At 41.7% G+C, this 25,085-nt stretch overlaps 1 protein-coding gene across 1 annotated transcript; it reads left to right on the forward strand.

Annotated features, from left to right (window-relative positions):
- The first annotated feature begins 18,510 nt into the window (after positions 1-18,510).
- LOC116398532 (proenkephalin-A) lies at positions 18,511-23,595 on the forward strand. The gene is made up of 3 exons (XM_031874896.1): positions 18,511-18,852; positions 19,156-19,302; positions 22,807-23,595. The coding sequence occupies exons 2-3, from the start codon at positions 19,159-19,161 to the stop codon at positions 23,386-23,388; spliced, it is 726 nt and encodes a 241-aa protein (XP_031730756.1). The 5' UTR covers positions 18,511-18,852; positions 19,156-19,158; the 3' UTR covers positions 23,389-23,595.
- The last annotated feature ends 1,490 nt before the right edge of the window (positions 23,596-25,085 follow it).

The following is a 25,085-nucleotide window of genomic DNA, read 5'->3' on the forward strand; positions in this document are numbered from 1 at the left end:
ATGTTTTGTGTTCAGTCCTTTTTAATACTGTCTTTGATGAATTTATCAGTGTGAAATAAAGAGAGAGTCAGCAGAGTTGTTTTCTTATTGAAATAATGGGTTGTTGTATCATGAATGTGAGTTTTGGCAGGAAGCTGGTCCCCTCTTCCTAGTACTGCATACTGTATATTTATAGGCCTACTTTCACCCCCGCTTCTACATGCATGAAATCAAATATGTTTTTCATTACAGCTGTTTAAGCAGTATAATCACATAAAACCTTTGTGAAAACATGAAAGAAGACCTGTATTACATAATAACCGTACATACCGTTACAAACATGGCCTGAAAAAGGCGCATGAGTTGTGATCTATAAAAACAAACTAGATATTATGGAGATAGGATATTGCTTACTCAGATGCCTCTAATGATGCCTCTCATACATTTAATTTCACTTCATATCAAATTTGAATTCGAGATCCACGTCATCATAAACATTCAAACCACCAGTGTTGTGCTTGTAGTAAGCTGTAATTTCACACCTTTCAGTTGAAACAGATATGAAATCAAAGTCTGCTCAATATTTTATCAGTGCTGTCTATCGCTGGTGACCAAGTGATGAAATGATCCTCATCGGTTGAAGAAATCCAGGATTACATCAAATAGCATTAAATATTTGCAGAACAGAACGCCAATATCTTTATTTTATTTAAAGATTTTATCTTGCATGTATTCTTTTGTGTAAAATCTCTGCAGTGAAGCCGACTGTCAGGAGCACAGAGCGCACTGGAGACACTGCGGTGCACCACACTCTGCCTTCTCCAATCACCTCACCACCTGCATATATGGATTGTGTAAGTGTTTGAAATAAAGCCAGTGACAGATCTCTCATTATGCTCCATACCCTCAATATTAGTCCTAATCGTAATGCAGGCCAGGTTCATCATAACAAAACTTAACTTCCATCTCAAATGATATCCCAGGGCGGTGGACACACTGACTGACACAATCACTTTGGCAAGTCGTGAAGCAATCAGTTTAATTGCTGTAAACATATAAATAGTGCGGTGACACTCGTAATGCTTAGCGCTGCATGAGGGATGCATTATCACTGCGAGGACTACGTGATCAGGAGGGAACGAGTGTTGAGGAAAAAGCAATATTTCCTGGCCCATGATGCTGAATGAGACTAGTTAAATTCCCTCGAGCCGTGCTCTTGGATCTGACAAATACAGCTACTAACCAGTCTAAGCTTCCTGGCAGCGGGCTGTTACTTCAGTTATGTGTGAAAGGATTGATCATTTATAATGTTTACCTTTTTGCCTATTATTCTGGTAAATGATCCTTATGTCTGGGATATCTCTGACATGGTCCTGACAAATGTGGTGGCTCGATGGCCTGGCTCAACACATGGCAGCTTGATCCTGACATATAGCAGTGTACTGACTCCAGTGAAGCACTGTCCAAACCTGTAGAGAGCAGAGGAAATGAGCTATAATGATGCTCATGCTTGATGTCTTAAGATGCCTCACGTAGCAGACTTTTGTACTAGCCTAGCCTCACTGTGGGTACATCCCAAGTCTCTTAATTGCATCCCCGTTTCCCTCACTTGGGTCCTTTCCTTGCGTCTTAGTCCCTCCCACCAGGGATGCATGGAGGAAACCATGCCAGGAGAGAGGAACGAGGAAATATGTTTTAAGAGACACGAGACGTCCTTTCCTCAGTTGAGTCACGTGAAGCGACGTCTGTTTCTGATGACGGAGGATCAGCTGATCACAGCTGGATCAGCTGTCAGTCGGCTTTAACAGCTGGAGAGACTTTTGAGAAGTTTGTGTGTGTTCACATGATCACTGTACTTAATAATAGTAACTAATAATACTAATAACTAATAAAGACACACAATTATCTTCATTGCCAGAGTAGAGATGTTGTCTCTATGTAGTCTGTTAACAAACTGTGTCCTGTGTTCTGTTTATAAGCACAGGATCGAGGAATGCGTTCGTCTTATTTATGAATTATTTGCGTCTGTACGTTTTGAAATTCAGATTGTGACGTCAATATTAATTAACCCAGAATAGTTGTTTGTGGTCCTTTTGTTGTTCAGTCTACAATGAACATTTATTTAAACCAGATGTTGAATCAGAAAACGAATCAAATATAAAGCTTGAGTTTAATCTGCGATCCGTCTTCACTGTTTACATGTTGAAAAAAATCGTATCAGTCCGATCAGCTGCAGCGTCCAATCACATAACTGATGAACAATGAGGGGGCGTGTCGGCCGTTAAAAGACTTCCTGGAAGTCTGTTGTCGTGGGTCCTCGCTCATGGCTCCTCAGAGATCACTCCTCTCTCCTCGATCCTCGCTCCTCAGAGCTAAATAAGAGCTTTGGGACGGCCGTCAATATGGCGGCGCAGAACAACTTCCGGTTCAAGCGAGGAGCGAGGAAACGACACTTAAGAGACTTGGGATGTACCCTGTGTGTGGTCCTCCTGGCTCTCCTTGCTCTGCTCATTGTCCACACCTGTCTGCAATCAGCTCATCGTCCCTCCCAGTCTGCACGCCTGTGTCTGCATCAGCGGAGGTGGGTAGTAACAAATTACATTTACTCCGTTACATATACTCAAGGACTCAAGGAAGTATTTTTGACGCAGCATGCATTTTAGTCTTACTTAAGTCGATTTTTTAAAGAAAAATGATCACTTTTTCTCCGTTACATTTCATTCATGATCTGTTAAGATGCAGCTGGTGAGCTGGTCCCAGGTCTGCCTTATCCAATCACAGCCACGCCTCCACATGACTCTCTGTTCACAGCAGCACAGCTGGATCCACAGCAGGAGTAACGTCATCGTGATGGCTTTGAAACAGCAGCTAACATTTACAGATGAATTAACAGAACGCTGTCTAGCGGGCTGCTGTTGTTAACACTGGTCTGAAGTCAGTACATCAGAGAACCGTGCTATCAGCCAGCGGGCTTGTTGTGTCTATGCTAGTAATATTTAATAACATTTACACACAGTATATCATGCTTCAAAACTACTACTTATCCCGCTGTCTGGCCTAATGTAAATATTCAAAGGTGTGGATTTAACTAGTCATGCTTTGTGTAGCCTTATGAAGACAGACCGAGATGTAGAGACAAAATAAAGACCCGTGGACATGACTGATATGTTTCAACCACAGATGGTTTTTCTCAGGTCAGAGTGAAGAAGTGAACACACCTGTTTTAACAGGAAATTAATGATCAAACATCATGGCATTATCTTCTATTTAGCCTGAATGAGTTGTCTGATATGAGACATTTTCACAAAGTTAAGAGATTTGTCCAACACTCAAACATAAAGTATAAGGACACTATAACATGTTGACACTCTTTATATATATTTTTTGACAAAACAGACTGTTATGCTCATGATATACTGATTATTTGCCAAATCTTAATATAACATAGGAGACAACACCTGGGCCTTCACTGCTGTTCTGCAGCTGAAACATCTCCTAATTACCTCATGATGGCGCCACGGCTTAAATTGTCGGAAAAATAATGTTTTCAGCGCTCATGTAGGAGACAACGGGCTGTGTGACAAAAAACAGCTGAGGCCCCGCACTTCTGGGAGGCTACGCTAAACTAGCTTAACAAACAGTAACTCCGCGCATGACGGTATGCTTAACGTAATTAACGGACAATGTATATAGTCCAAATCTATATAATTAACAAAATGACAACAACAAACTCACAAGAACCAGTCACATATATTCATATGACAACAGAGCATGACAAATCAATCCAGCAGACCTGCAGCGGAACACCTACACACTCGAGGGCCATTCAGATATTAGATGTAAAAAAACAAACGCAGTTAACTTACCAAATGCTGATCACTTAAAACTCCATCCTCCTTTCTTTGTTGACAAAGAGTTTAATCCCACGGTTAAATCCCAACTCACAAATCCATTTCTCCTTCTTCAGCCATCGAGTGTTAAAAAAACAAAGCTAGGTAAAACAATAAATAATCTACACCAAGCAAAATGCAAAAAATGTCATAATTTCTTCCATATCTTTCAATTTGAACTCTTACTACTCTGACTAAGCTGTGCTGGCTACTTTAAGTTTCATTTTCCAATAGTCACGTGCTCGCCCACTGACCAATCACAGCACACGCTGCACCTCACTGCAGCGCTGCACCTGGAAACTGAACTGTTACTACTAATACTAACTTCCGCTAGTCACAACTGTGACGCTAGCCCACTGACCAATCATGCTGCCCGTTAATGCTGACGTACTTGTAGGCCAGCTAGCAGGCTCTGGCACGTCAAAGAATCCGCCCAACATGTCAAACTAAAGATCTGATTGGTTGAACACTATGACAATCAACACTATCGTCCCCATTCACTTAAACTGCACATGGATGCACTTGTGAGTCTGCAGGCCTCGGGCCTCTGTTCTTACCTAGAGACACAGAGGTGAAATCTGATTGGATAAAAGCTCTACTTAAAACAAGCTGCACTGGAAGCAGAGCAACTGAGGAAGACAGTAGCTGTGCAATGAGAAAATAAGGTAATTGGAAAAATATTTTTATAAATTATAATACATGTAGTGTATTTAAGATTATAAAATAGCTATAACTTTGTGATTCTGTTTAAGGCCAGCAGAGAAGGCCTTGCAGGCCCTGACGGCCCACCACTGAGACAACAAGTAAAGAAAGTAAATTAGGAAAATGTCTTATTATTGTTGAACTTCAAAGAATAATATGTATGTAATATTTAGTCAGCACACAGAGATACAGAATATGAATAATGTCTGGTATATATGTGTCAGGTTTTCTAATCAGCATATGAAGACTTGTCATTTCATCACATAAATACAGGTGTATGTTCATTTCCTGAATTCTATCTAAGGAAATGATTCTCATATCCACATCGAATAAGACTTTTTTTGACAAACAATGTCAAAAATGATATCAGTTTCATCAAGTATGGAGGAACAAATTGATGGCACAGAACATTTGACGTACATGAGGCATGAACATGACGCGTCGCGTAGGCTTCGTCTTTGTAGCACGTGGTCTCTGTTTTAAATTCTGTATTGAATTCAGCCAAGTGATTAAGCAGTTGCAAATATATGTCAATCACAAATGGATAGATGTTAAAAGGCCACTGGCACTGCAGGAAGCCAGCATTACTCATTAATGACTTGTAAGTATTGCCAGTCCAGGTCAGAACTAACACTGCTTCTGGGGTAAAGAGGTATGGAACTCAGTTGCCAGTCAAGACTTCCTACTGACTCAAACCTTTCTTCATCACTTAATTCCTGCACTCTGTTCTTTTCTCCTCTTCTTCTTTCTTTTCTGTTATGTCTACCCAATCTGCTCCTACATCATCTTTCCCTCCACCGTGTCGTCTTTCTTAATTTCATTCCATTCCTCGTTCTTATTCCTCTCTCCCCCCGGAGCAAAAGCACAACTCATTTCCTTTGTTTCTTTTGCCCAGGATGGGCTCATCCTCCTGATTATCATTATTGCTATCTGTGCTGCTGCTTATTCCCACTGTGAGCCTCATCAGAAAGTGACGTGGGCTGAAGGAGCTCTGAACAGCGCAGTGTACATACGATAAAAGTGTGTATGTGCAGTAGAGGCTGGTACCTGCTCGTAGTGCTGATGCTTGACTAGCCATCATCATCAGAAACAACATAATAATGGTGGTTACTAAGGGCTGATGGAAAATGACACTTTGCTCAGAGTCAAGGATCATTTTCTTTGAGGTTCAGATGTCCAACATAATTCCCACGTCAATATTTCTAAGTCAAAGATAATATCATGTAATGATCAAGTGGTGATGTACGTGATAATATCTTTACAATAAACAGCGCTTTAGGCTATAGTGGAGTAGCGTCTACCTGAGCAGAGAATGATGTCCCTCTCCCTCTGTGTGTGTGTTGTAATCCGAATTTATCTGTGCTTCATTTATGTAGCTGGATCCGGCCGCACATGCATGTTAGTGCATGTTAGTGCATGTTATTCCCAGTGTGTGCGCCTCACTGGCTAGCTAATGGGCGTCGCATTGCACTGTCCATAAGGCGGTCAGTGCTGATAACGCCGCCCCGACCCGTAGCAATGTTGCAGAAGCACAGCACCCACCCTCCAGTTCCCCCTTAGGTAAACACTGTTAGCTCGACCGTCCTATCGAGAACAATCCCTTAATCATAGATGCGCTCTGCCCTGACAATAAAAGTCAGATTGAAAGTGTCAGTCCATCTCGCCATACACTCAGAGTGTGTAACTATTTGATGATGAGTTGTCTACTGATTTGAAATGATATCTGTGCTCTGGATGCAAGCACAGATAATCCCACAGAACCACTCAGTCGAAGGCCTTCTCCAAGTCCAAAAAACACATGTAGACTTGATGGGCAAACTCCCATGACCCCTCCAACAGGCCTGCAAAGGTAAAGAGCTGGTCCCCTGGTCCACTATTCCATGGCCAGAAAGGAATCCGCATTGCTCCTCCTGGATCTGGGGTTTGACAATCGGTCGAAGTTTCCCGGTGAGGCTGAACAGTGTGATACCCCGATAATTGGAGCAATTTCTCTCGTCCCCCTTTTTAAAATGGGATCCTCCATCCAAGTCTGCCTTTAACTAACTTTAAAGGCACATTTGCTGTCATTTTACCCTGACAGAAGTACATGACATGATCTGTGGAAAAAAATCAGATTCCTCTGGCTCCTCCTAGTGCTCTTAATGGTATTTGGAAGAATCCACAGCGCTTAAAGAAAACTAAGCAATCAGAGCGAGGAAGAGTCTCCAATGCAGTGTCAGATGGACGTCTGGCTAGTTAGCTGGCTAAGCTAGGGCTGGCTAGTTAGCTCATCTCCGAAGCAGCCGTATGTTCTCCTCCTTGTGAGGTAGTCTGCCAGCGCTGGGGAATGAGGCTGAGGGATCATTAGACCCAAAGGCAGCGGCTGGCCACCAGCCCACCATTTCCTGTAACCATGCGGTGTAGCATGAAAGCAAGCTACCTAACCATGTGTGTCACTGCAGGGTGGGCAGTACATGCAGATGAATGACGTCATAGACGTACCCACCAATGAGGTCAACGACTGCCCAGACCTCGATATTTTCTTAAAAATAAGTTGAGTTTGGTGCGGAAAAAAGATATTGCCCAACGGCAAGATTGTTGTCTCATTGTGTGCATGTGTGGGTGGATGGTGACATGGTGAAGTGGATGATCTTGTTGTTACTATAAAATCTTTTCTCAACTCTGGTTCTTTAATTATGTCAAAGTAAAAGTAAAATCAAACTCTTTTTTTTCCCACTGTCCCATAAATCATTTCACCCGCTGTGAAGGCAGTGTAAACCATCAAAAATTCAAATTGTTATCCTTTAACTTTGTTCAAGTCATCTATGGTGTGTTTTTTCTTCATAAAACCACACAATTCAAATGATAAGGAAGTAAAAGATTGCTGTAAAAACATTCCCTTCAAACAACTGGATTTATTGAAGTTTCTCACCAAAATTACATTTTACGAGATTACTTGTGAACACATCATGATTACGTTATAATTTACCTTCGCCCAATACTCATTTTCACTGAACAGAGCCTGAACGCATCATAATGTAACTGAAAGTGACCTTCATTCGTTGGTCATTAGCAGTGCTGCTAACGATACTAGCTCTCCTGTCAATTATTATTGTTATTTACAATGTAACATTATCAGAGATCGGCGACTAGAAAAGCATGACTGCAGATATCTTGATCGCATATTTTACTGAATATTGGTGGATAACGATAATCAGTATCAGTATCAGTTTTCACATTGTGATGGTTAACTTCGAGGTTCACATACGTGCCGTACCGTGAGAGGAGATCCGTACGGATCAACAGTGTTCCGTTACACCACTAGTATTGACCCATTTCAAGTACGCCTACAATAACAGCGATTTGACGAGTCCTTAAAACAGAGACAGATCGATCTTCTCATGTTAATAAGAAACACAACAAAAAAAGATTTTAACAATACTGTTGAATTATTCCTTTAATGTGCCTGCAATGGCCTGCAGTCTATCCCTATTTGTCTCTGCAGTAGAAAGTAAGTGTGTATATATTTTCAGACAGAATTAAGTATTCATCTGCTGGCTCTCAGAACCATTTCTTGTTTGTTGACTTTATCTTAAAACAACAGAGCAGCTTGTGGCTCAAACTATAATTTTACTGCTGTACACCGCACAAAAGAGCACAGCATTGTTTGTTAAATGGCTTTTATCTGTGTGTCCTGCCAATGCAGATAAGAGTACATCACCCATAACATAAACAAGTGGTACTTGGCCAGGTTCAAACCTATTGGGCAAATTATTTGACAGTGAAATTGTGTCCTAATGGCATTAGCAATTATTAAAGACATCTTAAAAAGATAGAGTACTCCAATGAAGTCTCTACAACTGCAGCTGATATATTACCTTCTAGAAAAACTGTCAATGTGGATACTGCTTAGCATGCCCGAGCTATTTTAGTCTGACTCACTGTGAGGCCTCTGTGACTCGATTGCCCATTGATGCACATTCAGGAAATGTACTTGTATCATTATCTATGGTTCTTGATGCATTCAGGTATGAATCTCTATAGATCTCTGCTCAGATACTTTGTCTTTCATGGCAATTGTGTATGGTTAGTATTAAAATTGGTGATAGAAAGATGTGATGTGGGGAATACAAATACAGGTATGTTTGTAGCAATTAAAGTCCATCTTATGGGAGAATTTGTGGTACCAAAGGAATGTGACTAGATTTTTCATCATGTTTTGTCACACCACTACCATATGCTTGGAATGCCTCTGGGTATTGGGTAAGAACCTTTATGTAGGGAATCCACAGACATACTGAAAGACAAATATAAGGAAAATGCATGCTTTGGAGGGATTGAACTGTTTTGCTACCCTTGTACTGATGGGGATTTGACTACATTTGATTAACATGAACTATATATTACTATAGATTGTGGCTCCCTTTATGTTTGCCATTTTGGACCAACTTTGCGACATCATAGAAACAGACTTGATGTCAACTTGACACCAGCCAAATGGTGCCGTGCCAACACAGGTGATTTCACTTAATCTTGTTGATTAGACTTCTGCTCAGGTTAAAATGTCACTAAATGTGAACTAGTGGTGAAGCAAACCAAGGGGCCGGCAAGTTTTTCCAGTTAAAGGGACAGTGTGTAACATTTAAGGGGGTTTATTGGCAGATATTGAATATACTATTCATAACTATGTTTTAATCAGTGTATAATCACCCGAAACTAAGAATCGTAGTGTTTTCCTTAGCTTAGAAAAAGCCATCTGCTCTCTGTCAGGCTGATCAACTTCAACCACACACACATAGACACAACTACACACACACAGGAGCAGATAGACCGCTGTGGTGAAGTAAACCAGGTAAAGTGAAGGACACTCGAGTTGACGGCAACTACGTTTGTTATTGTATGTGTACTAAAATGCTTGTGAGTATAAAGCCAATACTTTATCAATACATCTGTGAACATGTAAAACGAAAGCTTTGTGTTTGGTAAACTTCTCTGTAGGCTGAGATAAAGCAGCCAAGAGGATAATGCAGCGAACAGCACGTTGAGCATAAATGCCTCCATGAATGCTCGTAGGTCGCACGGCATCCGCAGAGGCTTTCGCTACGCTGCCAAGCACGGGTATAGACAAAGCTTTATTTACCAGCAGGGCTTAACACTCAGCTGGAATGTTGAGCAGAAGGACATTCATAACACACCGATAAGTTAATTCATTCAATTCATTCATTTACAGTTAATTTGCTTTGGCAGTGAAAGAACGCCACGCTGCTTCCTGCATTGGAACAAAACCTTGTCAGTCAACCACAGTCAACATAGGGCTAACGTAGGGTGCTAACATACAAAGCTAACTGGAGAGTCCCTTCACACTACTGTGCATAATTGTTTCACGATAAAACCTTTCATTAACACATTAAAAGAGTGCTGTACATAATAATAATACATTTTATTTGTATAGCGCTTTAAAAGGTACTCAAAGGCACTTTATATGGTAAAAACAAAAACAATAAAAGAAGTTACAATATAAATAAAATAGATGACATAACAGTAAGGAACAAAACAAAAACATACATAACTAGCTTCACAGGTTATACCTAGATTTAAATCGATAAGTTTTAAGTGCAGTTTTGAGAGTGGCGAGTGACGGAGAATGTCTGAGGTGCTGGGGGAGGGAGTTCCAGAGGGAGGGGGCAGCGACGGAGACGGCCCCAGGTCCGATGCTTGGACAGAGTAGGGGGGGTAAGGAGGTTGGCGTCGGCGGATCTGAGGTTGCGGTTGGGAGCGTGTCGATGCAGGAGGTCCGAAAGGTATGAAGGGGCGAGGTTGTGGAGGGCTTTGTATGTGATGAGGAGAATCTTGAACTGGATTCTTTGCTGTATGGGGAGACAGTGGAGGTTTTGAAGGACTGGGGTGATGTGGACTCTGGTGTGGGAGTGGGAGAGGTTTAAGCTAGTTGAAATGTAAAGAACATTATTACATTAAGTGCGACTGGCTTAGTGGTAAAGTGGCTGAGGTTGAGTGACTGAAATGGCAGTTCGATCCCCGGTTCCGCTAATCCATGTGTATGTGTCCGTGGGCAAGACACTTAACCCCAAATTACTACCATAGGCTGTGCCATTAGTAGGGTTGGGTATCGTTTGGGTTTTTTCCGATACCGGTGCTAAAACGATACTTTTAAAACGATATCGGTGCCTAAACGGTGCCTGAACCGATACTTTTTTCTTCAAATTGAACAATATATTAACTGTTAAAGTATACTATAAATATAAATAAATACAAAACACTTGGCTTCAAACTACAGCTTCAAACTTTTTAACTTCAAACTATGAACAATATATTAACTGTTAACAGTTTACAGTATACTTAAATAAATATAAATAAATACAAAACACACACACACACTCTGTACACACACTACAGCTTCAAACTTCAGCAATTCTTTTGCAGATATATGAGCATATTTGCCTTCTCTGGCAAAATACGACACGTCTCATGACTTATTTTATTTTACCAGTTGGTGGCGGTAATGCGCCAATTCGTCGTTTGCCAACTGCCACTACACCTCAAAGAAGAAGAAGAAGAAGAAGCTTTCGCGTGCCTGTGGATGTTGTGCTTATGAGCGCCAGTGCTAAGTATCCCGTTGTAATAATACTGTGAGTGAGGAGCGGAAGACCGAGTCCTGCTGCCAGGACGGAGTCATCAGAGTAGTGTAAAAAAAGTATTTCAATCGGCTCAGGCACCGAAAGGAAGCACCGAAATCTGCGTTGCATTTCGGTCCGGTAGATACCGGTCGTATAGGAACCGGTGCCATATTGGCACTGCTTTTCGGTACCCAACCCTAGCCATTAGTGCAGGGGTCACCAACCTTTTTGAAACGGAGAGCTACTTCAAGGGCACTGAGTAGTACGAAGGGCTACTTGTTTGATACAAACTTCCTGAATAACAAAGTTGCACAGATCACCTTTTAATAATAATAATATATGTGAAGAAACTGATCACATGTCAATGTTAATTATTCCTCACAATAATTATTAACAATGATTGTGTATTTTGTTCAAAATCGCACCTGTTATATTGTTGTAAAAATGATCACTTCTAAAAATTTTTTGGAAATCATTAACTGTCATCGTCACATCATGACTCATTTGTACTAACCACTACCTTTGTAACATTTTTGAACAAATCATGAACTCTGTCCCATGTTTATACAAATGATCAACTCTTTAACATTTTTAAATGAATCCTATTACATTAGTACTAATCACCACATTTTGGGAAATCTGGGTCAACTTTGCATTGCGCAATGAAGCCTGCATGCCGGCCTGTAGTCTGTAGTCACCAGCTTTTTTTTGGGTACCTTTTTCTCCACGAAGAAACTAGTAAAAAGTCTCGTCTATAGCCGAGGGGGGGGGGGATCCAACCCTCCGAGGCACGCGAGCGTCTTTGGGCGCCTGCGTTCAAACCTCTAGTCTGGGCCTTTTCGATCGTACTGCGTTGCCTCGCCTCTACCCCCGCCACCCACGAGTTGTTGCCCCGCGGCCTGTTTCGAGGACTGACGGACCTGACAACGGTGTGCGCTCGCGGCGGGGGCGGTGCGTCTGGTGCCGACGGGAAGCGCCCGCCATTCGGAACCTGAAAACCTAGTGCGGTGCGGGCACCGCGTTGGCTACCTCTGCATTAGTGCATGATTAGGTATGAATGAGTAGGTTAGTCCTGATGGGCAGGTGGCACCTTGAATGGTAGCCATTCAATGGGGGGGAATGACATGTAGTATTCGAGTGCTTTGAGTGGTTGAGAGACTAGTGTACAAAGTACAAGCCCATTTACCATCAAATGACACAGCTAAGAGTATTGCTCGTATTAGCGCAGGCTAATGTTGCTTTTAAAATTGAGCGGTAGTGCAGTACGGAATTTGAATGTTCTCCCTGTGTTCACAGAGGTTTCCCTCCCCACCCCAGGCATATGCAGATCATAAAATCAGATCGGTTGAGGGTTACCAACTAGAGGGAAATACATGATCCACTGTGGTGACCGCTAAAGGGTATACTTGAAGGAAAGAGAAAAATGTTTTTATTATAATTGATATTTCCTGCCAGTCCCAGCAGCGTCTATGAAATTAGAAATTTACTTTAGTCTTTGTTCTCCAATTTCCCACATGCAAGAACATGCTCACATTAATACACACACATACACACAGCTCATGACTGGCGTGGCAGGTTAATCTTTATTGAGGCCTTTGTTCCTGACAAACAAGTGCTGGGAACAAACAGTTATGGTGACAAACAGTCACCATATGTGGTGATGTTAGCAGAACGACTTTTCTTAATTAAAAAGCTTGTCTTTGTTATACCTGCACCAATGATAACAGCTTGCTGAGTCGGGAAGATACGGTGGGAAGTGGGGGTTGTATAGGAGAGAACACAAGGAGTAACTGTGTGTGTGTGTGTGCGTGTGTGTGTGTGTGTGACGCGCGTGTGTGACGCGGGGGTATCATGTATCTATATTAAAGAGAACACAGGGATAGTAGTGACAGTCTGGTCTGACATGCACACGTCACGACTCCATAACATTTTCTGTCACCCATAGGTTTCCGGACAGATTTTGCAAAGCAAAAAACAAACAGCTGGCACCGTTTTTGCTAAATACTACAGCCACAAACTTTGGTCAATACAGAGGAAGCCTGGTTGGAGCTGATGAAACCAGCAAGTGATAATGAGTTAAAAAAGCACATCACATCAGGTCAATTTGTTTTATATACAACCCAATATCACACATTTTCCTCAAGGGGCTTTATAATCTGTACAGCATATGACACCCTTTGTACTTAAACCCTTGATTTAGATCAGGAAACCCCCCCAAAAAACAAACGGGCAATAAATAAATAAATAGAACAACATAGTAAAAAAACAGTATAAAAAAGGACTACAAAGGTCTGTCCGTCTTTATTGGGCAGTCCAATTAGGATTCTGGTACAGTGATCCAGGCAACATGTAGCAAATCCAGTTAAAAGAGGAGATGTCACTTGTCATATCTATGGTGTACAACACATTGTGCCGTAAAATCTGGTCTGAACTTGCCTGAACACTCACTAAGTGGCGCACAAGCATACCCAAAAGGGTTCTGTCAGTCTGGGCAAAATTTACATTACAAAATATCAGAAATTGGAAAACTAGAATATTAGATTTCCCATCCATCTTGGCTAATGCAGCTGAAATGTAAAGGAATAACAGATTAATTATGATTCAGCCATTTCCCCACATTCACTTCCTGGACCTATAGGAAAAAAGTGTCAGGCAGGCCATGTTGTGCTTCAGATGTGATACCCTTAATCCAGTGGTGGGCCGTCAGGGCCAGCTAAGCCTTCTCTGCTGGCCTAAACAGAATCACAAGTTATAGCTATTTTATAATTTCATAATTTTTCATAAACACTACATGTATTCTAATTATTTTTCCCATTATCTTATGTTCTCATTGCACAGCTACTGTCTTCCTCAGTTGCTCTGCTTCCAGTGCAGCTTGTTGTAAGGAGAGCTTTTATCCAATCAGATTTCACCTCTGTGTCTCCAGGTAAGAACAGAGGCCCGAGGCCCTCTAGAGAGCCTTTGCAGATTAAAGTAAATGGGGAAGATATTGTTGATTGTCATAGTGTTCAACCAATCAGATCTTTTGTTTGACATGTTGGGCGTATTCAGAGCTTCCTACGTGGCCTACAAGTACGTCAGCATTAACGGGCAGCGTGATTGGTCAGTGGGCTAGCGTCACTGTTGTGACTAGCGGAAGTTAGTATTAGTAGTAACGGTTCAAGTTGAAAGATATGTTAGAAGTTATGACATTGACATGACATTTTTAGCATTTTGCTTGGTGTAGCTTTGTTTTTTTTAACACTGAAAGGAGGAGGAGAAACAGATTTGGGATTTACTGGCAAAGCCTTTCTGGAGGAAAGCTGTAAGAAAGGGTCGGCCAACCCCACAGCTAGCATCCCTAACCCAGCCAGGAAAAGGATTTGTACAAAGGGTATTCCTGGCTGACAGCATCGGAGAAGCGTTGCACATTTTATCGCTAAGAATGCGTTTTATTTGCGACTGAGCATCTTGGTGTTTGGAGCTAAGCTGGATTTGCTAACCAAGGTAGCAAATGCAGGTTTGCTGGATTGATTTGTTGCTTTATTGTCATATAAATATATGTGACTGGTTCTTGTGAGTTTGTTCTTGTCATTGTGTTAATTACATTGATTTTGACTATATGCATTGTCCGTTAATGACGTAGCATCCCGTCATCACGGGGTTAGGGTCGGACATTTGATTCTCTGTTTGGGCTTTTGTTTTCTTTTACAAAGCAAGAATTATGGTCTGGAGGAATGGGGATTGTGTGGTGATTGCTTTAGCCCTGTTTGAATCACTAGGTAACAGCTAAACACTGCAGGGAGAGTTTGTAGCGTGTGTGCTGCTGTTGTTTTCCTGCTAAGCTAGTTTAGCATAGCCTCCCAGAACACACGTGCCTCACCAGAGTACAATGTTTTTCTTCCGGGGTGGGCGTGTCAGGCAGCACGTTGTCTGTTACGTTGGAGGGTTGCCAGGTTGAGCGCAGTGGCTCCACCGAAAACATTATATTTCCCACAATTTAAGCTTCTGCATTTTCCAAATGCACTAGTATTATTCAAACGTATTGTTCGGTTCGTAAGCCTCGTACCGAACGGTTTAATACGAATATGTGTATTGTTACACCCCTAGAAACAGATAATAACCTGTAGCTGTGGCGTCATAATGAGGTTATTAGGAGGTAGTTCAACTGTAGAAGGACAGCACTGAAGGCCCAGGTATAAAATGCACGGCCCGCCACTGCCTTAATGTAGGAGTGGGAGAAAAGCGCCTAGTGGCCTGCCTTTGCTGAAGTATTTCTGCATATCTTGTATGAGTTGACCATTGCCGTCCTTAAGCCTTTTCCCCTTTCCCAGGGCCATGGACTTAGTAGTCACTGCGCCCTCTCTCCCTTCGTGGAGGGACGGGGACCCCTGCCCCCGGCACCACTGTCCTCGTTGGTGGTCTGCAGCGATATAAGCAACCCATCCAACCTGTCCTGAAACACGGACCCTGTCTCATTAACCATGCTTTGTGGGTGTGACTTTTTTCTTCACAACCAATGTGTTTATGATAAATAGTTTACAAGAGCACAAAGTTCTTCGTAGATCTAGCCTCTTTTTTTTGCTCTCAAAGTGCACCACATTGATGCAGTTAAATGTACAACATTTTCTTCCAGGGGAGCATGCCCTCGGACCCTCTAGGGCAGGGGTGTCAAACATACGGCCCGCGGGCCGGATCCGGCCCGCCACATCATTTTATGTGGCCCGCAAATCCGCCAGATGAAAAAAAAAAAAAGGAAAAAAAAAAAAAAAGTTAGATTTGATAATAAAAATATCCCCATAGTCGAAATTATGAGATAGAAAGTCGAAGTTATGAGATAGAAAGTCATAACTATGAGACACTTTAACAAAGTCATCGAAGCAGCTCTTTGGCTGGTTACTGTACATGTGACATGAAATGTATTGTGAGTACATTGAAGACTACTTTAAACGTGTCTTTAAAACACATGAAATACTTCACGTGGGATTGTGCAAACGCACCCTTGAAAGGATTTTAAGTATTGAACAAAGTTATTGTAATAACTTGTTTGATATTTGTCTTTGCTATTTTCTTTGATAGTTTGATCTTTGATAGAGTAATGTGGGTTTATTAACTCTAAATTAAAAGGATTTAAGTTATAATAACAGAAATGTGCTTAAATATATTTTTACATTTATATAACTGCATGTACAATATTTTTACTCTTGAATAAACAATAATCAAATGCAGAGACAGTTATTTACCAATATGTTAGGAGTAGTTACATTTACACAGTCTTACATTTACAACCGGCCCTTTGAGGGCGTGATGCTGATGTGGCCCAGAGTGAAGATGAGTTTGACACCCCTGCTCTAGGGGGATCCACCCACCACAGTCTCATAAAATCCTGTGGGAAACACTGTAATATATATAGTGCAATATAAACTGAGCTATATTGTGAAAAAGCAGCTTTATTGGTCATGTTTGAAGGTTCTATATTGCAGGAAATTATGATTTCAGGTGTTAATTAAATACTCAATTTCTTGCCGTACTTCCCCTTGCCTGTCACTAATGTTGCCCCCGCCACCTTTAACTATATCTCAGCCCCCATGGTGCTGTCTGCTCTCTTTCTACAACCAGTTAGTTATATTAGATGGAGGTGGGATCAGGAGGAGGCCAGTGTTCAATTAGTGTTTGTTTATGATCCTCACCGTTCACAGTTTTACTTTTTAGCATGTACGCATTTGGTTTTTGCACCTTATTGGAAAACCTTTGTTTGTATTTTGTTTATGAGCACTCTATATATTCTTATCACCCAGGCATATTTCATCTTTTTCCTACTTTGTGTTGCAAATTCCCTCGGGATAAATAAAGCTCTATCTTATCTTAACCAGCGTGTAATTCATGGCTGATGTTTTTTTACAGTATTTAATTACTTTTTTTGGCTGATCCTGTTGATTTAGCCACACAGTAGACCTGTACATCATCAGTATGTGTACGGCGGTGTTGTTAAAATTCAGTGTTGTGCATGTCTGTGTGAGTGCTGCTGTCTGGAGAAAAGAACACAAAGAAATACAGCGCTAAGGAGAATAACATTGCCAAACAGATGACTGTTTTAAAGGTGCAAAATGACAAATCACAAACAAACAACTTTGCTAGCATTTGGTCATATTCAATGCAAAACTTAAAGTGCTGCCGACAACTTAACTTACTTGCCAGAGTTATCCATCGTCACCAGCGAGGTTTTATTAATACGTGATTTAAATCGACTGTGGAAAGTATTGCAGTTTGGGAGTACTACTGTTCAAAGGCTATAGCAGCAAGGTTTCCTCCAGTTCCTGGTAGGAAACGACTGACAGTTTATCAAAACCAATAGAGGAGAAGCAGAGCTGCACCAAAAAGAATCTCTGCGCCTAAAACATTTGTCAGATTATCGTGAACACCAATCTCTGAAAAACGGAGAAGTGCAGAGGAAAGCTATGGATTGCAAACCAAAGTAAGAAACGCCTAAAAAAACAATGCAGCCACTGCCATATTGTATGTAGCTCCTTGTCCTAGTTTGGAATGATAACAATTTTGGGTCACTGTTTTTGTTGGATGGTTTACAATTGTGTGTTTCTATTAATGGACAAAATGAACCCCCATATAATGACTTCTACTGATAAGAAATGGACAGACCTACATACAACTTTCCAAAATGTGGATGTCAGTGTCTTATTTATACTAATAGACACGAGAAACAACAAAACGAGACCTTTACTGACCATATGACGTTTGAAAATATGTTCATCTATTGACCCTTTTGGGCACATTTCCTCTCATTCCAATCATGTTGCAGGCATGTAAAAACTCCCACTCAAGATTTATAGACAGTACAGGACAGTCGGTCGGTTTCACTGCAGGCTTTACGGACTGCGCACTGAGGTGATGTAACACATGAATGATTTTCCAATCTCCGATCAGACATCAAACGAAAATCACAATAAAAACTAAACAAAACGTAATGACTTGCTGTGGAGATCATATCGGGTTTTAAATAAAAGAACAATCCATGAAGCAACATGTCAGCAGCCCAAACCCTGTTTCTACCGGCCCCACCACACCAGCAAGCTTGTGTGTGTGTTGATCGACACACACTTATACCTAGACACATAAATACTAAAATGAAATATTATTCCCACACAGAACCTGCAAGGTAGACTGCCATTTATTATATGTCACAGAAAAGCAATAAAATGTGGGACAGAAAATAGGTGTGTGTGTGTGTGTGTGTGTGTTTGTGCGTGTGGTAAAGAGAGAGAGGGGGTGCTATCACGTCACATCGTCACGCTTATTAACCCCTCCACCCCCTCCCCATTATCCCCGGTGACGTAAGCGCACAAACTACTTTAACAAGCCGCGGAGCCGCCAGCCGCAGCACTTCACCGAGCACTTTGAGCGGACTCCACACGCGAGTTTAACGGGGTGTTTGTTTTTCCTTCTTACCGGCGACCCCCCTGAACACCGCAGGTCCGGTAACGTTACCTCAGAAGGCTGAACCGTGACTGCTCTTCCCCGCAGCGTGCGACACGCGGAACTCTCCGCGCAGATATATTCGGGTGCACGGGCTCGCGCCGCTCATCAGCGCCCCAATCCGCCGTTACCCCCGAGGGCAGGCGCTGACGAGGAAGGCAGGGAACGGCATAAGTAGCGTTTAAAATAACAACGAGGTAAGATGCTAACAACTTCTGCTACTTTCTACTACAATTACTACTGCTGCTGCCATAGAAACACAGCAGGCAGCGCGTGCTGAACGTAAATATTTATTTATTTATTAAAATGATTTGACACAGTAGCAGTAAGAGCGGAAGCAAAATAAAAGTTGTAATAATAACAGTAGCAGTATTAGTAGTAGAAATTGCATAAAAAAGACTTTATATCTGCTACTTGTTTTTTGAGAATAATGTTAATAACCTGACAAAGTTTGACCTTTTTGTAATGTTTCTGTTTTTTTATGATTTCCCGTCCTATAGTCCATGGCTGCCCCCGCACACAGCAGCTGCGTGTGGATGCTGGTTCTGGGCGCGTGTGTGTCGCAGGTGGTTGGAACGGAGTGCGGGAAGGAGTGCGCACTGTGCGTGTACCGTCTTCTGGGACAGCAGTCTAGTTTCTCCTCCCCGGTAACGTCACTGCCTTTCTTAATTCCTATGAAATCTATTCGTATTTCTAATTCACTCACAGACAAATGATAATCATATGAGTGTGGTCAGTCTGGTGTCCCAGCTATGGTGCATTTGATCATAAATATAGAAATTAAGATAAATAAACTGGGGGTGTGAGTGACGGGCACAGCAGTCTGGTTTCTCTTCCTCTTAAAGGCATATTAGTATAATGTATCAGCTATAATATATCCAGCTGACAACTAATAATAATAGCTCCTTATAATATATCAAGCAAAATACTTTCATTCTTTGCTTTCTCTTCTTCCATTCCTCCTCTCCTCTCCTCTTTCATCTCCACACTTCACCTCTCTTCACATTTCCATTTTCATGTCTTCAGTTATTAGATGAGTTTAATGATGATAATACTGTCACGTAGACTTCAACCATTAAAGCATCTACAAATATTCTATACGTCACTGCTCTCCTTTCATTTAAGGGATGTTGTTCCTATTCTATTCCTTTCTCCTTCTCCCTCTCTGCTTTCCTGTCCTCTCCCTTTCTTCACCTATCATCTTTTTTCATTTGACCCCTCCCTCCTTCGTCAGCCCGCCTGTGGCTGCAATCATGTAATCATGGTAGTACGGCTAGGCTTCAAAACATACTCTAAACTGGTAGGTTTTTATCTGAGCCCCCCCCCCCCCCTTCTTCCATCCATTCTTCTTCCCTCCTCAGTCTCTCATGCCCTCTATTTGGTTTATTTCTAAAAGTAAATTTCAGTGTACTCGCAAATTTATAATAAGTCAGACATTGTCGTGTCAAATGTGCTGAGTTTGAAACTTGAACAGTGACATTCTGTGGATATTCTGCACATGATGTGTTACTGAGTTAATGCTCTCCTTTGCACTTCTATCAACATCTGTTTAATCGATGCAAAGTCATTTATTGTGCGGATAAAAAAATCTTCCTTGTTTGAAATATTAAAACATACTCACTAAAAATCTTCACAACTTAAAATTTCTAAAGAGAAATGTAATAAATAAACTGGATTTCATTAGCGCTTTATCTGCACTTAATTTTCCAAAATGAGAGCAGTGTAAGTGTCAGAGGATCAAACTGTACACATTTATAATCCCATCATTTTCAACCATAGGGAGTGCATCCATCCTCACAAAAGATATTAAAGAATTTGGAAATGCCTTGAAATTCTCCGACACATGGATTTAGTTCCCTGAATTCTTTCCACAAATGCTTCAACGCCACTTAGAAAGCTGTGATTGTGAGGAGGGAAAGGGCAGATAAAGAAAAAACATATTAAGAGAAATCTTAATTGATCTTTTGCATTTGGAATCTGTCCACCATCTTTGCTGTCCCTTTTTTCTGATTTACGCAACCATTACTTGTTTTACACTTCCCATCGTGGCCACCAGAGGGTGCTGCCGCCCACCAGCCTCCCAGCCCCTCAGGTGCCAATATGTCCTCAATTCAATTTTCCCGTTCATTAATTCTGTCTTCATAAGCCAGCGGCGCTGAAAGCTCAGCGAGAATCCCTCCTCCGCGCCATCAATTAAGTGAAATCCAATGACGCATATGAGGTTAGGACCAGGTTATCCCGGCAGTATGCAGCCCCCAAGGGCCCTGCAGACGCCTTCAGTCTGATTGTACTCCTGCCACCGGGGTTACACAGTTAAAGGGTGACTGGGATAAGTGGGGGGACATACAGCTTTAATAGCGGGGGAGGCTTGCATTAAATGAATAGGATACTGTGTCAATGGGTGAGGAACAGACTGCTGCAGATGGTTCGTAGAGAGAAATTGTGTTTTTCTAAGTTGTTGAGGGAGTAAGTGAGGGATATCAGGGATAAAAGAAGCTGTCGTGTGCTCCCGAAGCATCTGCTGACTGTTCTCTCTCCTCCTCATTGACTCTTGCTCTCTTCTGTGCAGTCTTTTTTCTGCTCTCTTTCCGAACACAATCTTGGAGTGCGATGCACACAAGATGACGCAGCTTTCCCTGTTCCTGTTTGGTTTCCATTTAAATGTCAGTAACAACTCACCAAGCTTTATTGTCATGGTTTAATCCACTAATGACCACAGTAAGAATATGAAACATCAGCGATGGACAGAATAAGCCACGTAGAATACATGATCGTCCCCAAAATGGGATTTTAATTTCCTCTTGATTTGAATGGTAATGACTCTCCTACCTCGATACATTGGAACATTAAGACATAAATATGAACTGATTTAGTAAAGCCTAAATTGCTGTTCTCATGTTCTCAGATAATATCTCAGATAATACATTTGTAAAATGGCATTTCATAGTACATTTTTTTCGGAGCCACGGACAGGACTAATGCTGTTGTCAAGCTTTTGTAAAGCGTTGTAGCTACGCATCGGGGGGGGGCAGAAATTACATTTCTTTCAGGACAATACTTTGGTCTATGGTCAGAAGTTTGTGGTGGCAGTGGCAGAGTTGACCAGTCTGTCTGATATCAGGCGTGAGTTCAGAGTGAACTAATCATGGAAGTAACAGAAATAATAATAATAATCCAATTTGCTCACCACAATTTCCGAAAGCACAATGGAACATCTTCAAATAGCTCTTTTTTTTCTAACCAGCAGTCCAAAACCTAAAGCTCGAACCTACATTTATTTAAAATTTTTGTTTACAACAAGACTTAAAGGGGACATGTCATGAAAAACTTCAGTACATGTGTGCACATACATTTGGATATCTGGAGTGCCGAACAACCCACAAACTGTGAAATCAGACAACTCAGTCAGTTTTTCAGACTGGGCTTTTTCGGGAGGGGGTCTTAAAGAGACAAGCGCTGAAACAGAGCGTTTCAGACAGAGAGTGGATACACGTATATTCAGACAAACAGAATGAGAAAATGGGGTTGGACAACCCTTTCTTATGATGTCCAGCTTTTCTGGAAATGTCCTTCTTGAGAAATCCGTTTCTCCTCCTTCAGCCATTGAGTGTTAAAAAAACACAGCTCGGAAAAAAAAAGAATCTACATCAAGCAAAACGTTAAAAATGTCATAACTTCTTACATATCTTTCAACTTGAACTGTTACTACTAATACTAACTTCTGCTAGCTGCTTCAGTGACGCTAGCCCACTGACCAACACGTTATTGCTGAGCTGCACGTTAATGCTGATGTATTGTAGGCTACCTGGGTAGCTCTGGCACGTCAAAGAATACACATGTCAAACTAAAGATCTGATTGGTTGAAAACTATGACAATCAACAATATCGTCCCCATTTACTTCAACTGCAAAGTCTACCCAGAGGACCTCGGGCTTTACATAGGGGCTGAATCTGATTGGATAAAAGCTCTCCTTAAAACAAGCTGCACTGGAAGCAGAGCAACAGAGGAACACAGTAGCTGTGCAATGAGAACATAAGATAATGGGCAAAATAATTATAATACATGTAGTGTATTTATGAAAACAAATAACTGGCAAACATTGTATTGAAAAGATTGTGAAAAGTCATAAAGATCATTTTGATTTTTCCAGACCTGCTCACTCGAGTGCGAGGGTGGGTTGGACACCTTGAAGCTCCGCCTGTGCCGGGGCTATCTCTTGGAGGAGGAAAACCACATTCCTCTGAATGCCGACCCCCGTCAACCGCAGGAACAGGAAGCAGCGGATGCCGTGACAGCAGACGATGAGGACGCCCCATCACCGGAGCACCTGCTGGCAAAGAAGTATGGTGGCTTCATGAAGCGCTACGGAGGCTTCCTGTCTCGCCGCTCCCCCTCTCAAGAGGGGGTACTGGAGGACGAAGAAGAGAACGCTCGCCTGGAGATCCTAAAGATTCTCAATGCACCGGCTGAGCACGGTGGTGAGGGCGACGGTCAGGGAGGGGAGGCGGTGAAGAGGTACGGAGGCTTCATGCGTCGGGCCGGAGGAGGAATGGCGCAGGGCGACCTGCTGGAGGCAGTGTTGGGCCGCGGGCTCAAGAAGCGCTACGGAGGCTTCATGAGGCGTGTGGGCCGGCCTGAGTGGCTGGTGGACAGCAAGAGCGGGGGGATGTTGAAAAGGGCCTGGGAGAATGGCAGCGAGCTACAAAAGAGGTACGGGGGGTTCATGGACTAGGACGCGACAGTTATGACCCTTCATCCCCCCCCCACATCCCTCCAATCCACCCTCTTCAACCAGTCACCTTGTAATCTGGATTTGTTGGTGTTTGAATCAACTGCCCACCCCTCTGCTTTGTATAACGTGCCGCTGCCTACTTCATTGATTCAATTGCTCCTGTAATGATAAAAAACGATAAACATATGTTGTTCTGATGTGCACAAATCATTTTTTGGTCTGTTTTTTGGTTTTCCTGACGATATTATTAATTAAAAGAATTTGTTGATCAAAGTTTGATGGTCGAGTGTATGATTTAAAATAACTTAACATGTATGCAAGGGTCTATATTTCAAAAGCAGGGACACACTCAAGTCTCAATAAAGGGCTCTTATCGAAATATTTAAGTATATCAACACAGCATAATAACATTTTATGAAATTGGGGTCGCTTTCATGCTTTCCGTAAAACTGTCGCTTTTTTAAAAGCAATAGAGATAAAGAATATAGAGAGTCCTGTATTATTTTCACAACGCTATTTTTTTAATTTTTAATTTAAACCTTTATTTAACCAGGTGAGTCCCATTGAGATTAAAAATCTCTTTTTCAAGGGAGATCTGGCCAAGACACGCAGCAACACAAGAAACACATAGTTACAGACAGAAAACACAAAACAAGACAAGTTAAAAGAAACTGAAAGTTAAGAGACAGTGACGTAACCAGGTTAATTTAAAAAACATTGACATTTTTGGGAACCTGCCTCTATTTCTTTCATTTTAGATTTAAAAGCAGTAAGTGGTATCAGTTCTTTTAGTTTTAAGTCATTCTGAAACATATTCCATGATGAGGGTGCAGAGTACACAAAAGCCCTTTTTCCCATTTCCGTTCTGGCATTTGGGACAGTGAGCATAAAGAAGTCCTGAGAAGGCAAGGAGTATTGTCCGACACTTTTCTGCATGATGAAGACACAGATAGCTTGGGAGCAGACCAAGGATTGCCTTATAAATGAAGGTGTACCAATGACAGAGCCTACGGGTGGTCAAAGCAGGCCATCCTACCCGAGAGTATAACTCACAGTGGTGAGTCAGAGCTTTACAATTGGTAATGAAGCGCAGTGAAGCATGGTAAGCTGTGTCCACCATACGAAGACAGTTAGCAGAGGCATGCATATAAAGAAGATCACCATAGTCCAACACAGGTAAGAAAGTAGCAGCAACTAATCTCTTCTTTACATTAGTTGAAAAGCACAGCTTATTTCAAAAATAAAAACCCAGTTTTAACCTCAACGTCTTCACCAGGTACTGCACATGTGGCTGAAAAGTGAGGGAGTCATCGATCAAAATACCCAGATATGTATAAGAGTCAACAACCTCTATTTCACTTCCTTCAAGAGTGACCACTGAAGGGATATTCTGTGGCCTACTCCGAGAGTTTGAAAACATAAGTTTTGTCTTATCTGTATTTCAGTTGAAGAAGGGTATGAATAACATTAAAAGCATTTTGCAAGAGATCAATTACCTGCACAAGAGTTGACGCACAGCAATATATCTCAGTGTCATCAGCATAAAAGTGAAGGTTAGCATATTAGAATTAGTTGGATATGACACCTGAACTGATACTAAACCTGATTCTTAATGAAAGAAGCTTTTTAAAGCTGCTATCATCAATATTTGTATAATAACAATGTATCAAATGTGAAAACAATATTGACAAGGGGAA

Source organism: Anarrhichthys ocellatus, unplaced genomic scaffold, assembly GCF_004355925.1.
Source record: "Anarrhichthys ocellatus isolate YVR2014 unplaced genomic scaffold, GSC_Weel_1.0 scaffold85, whole genome shotgun sequence".
Classification (NCBI taxonomy): Eukaryota; Metazoa; Chordata; class Actinopteri; order Perciformes; family Anarhichadidae; genus Anarrhichthys; species Anarrhichthys ocellatus.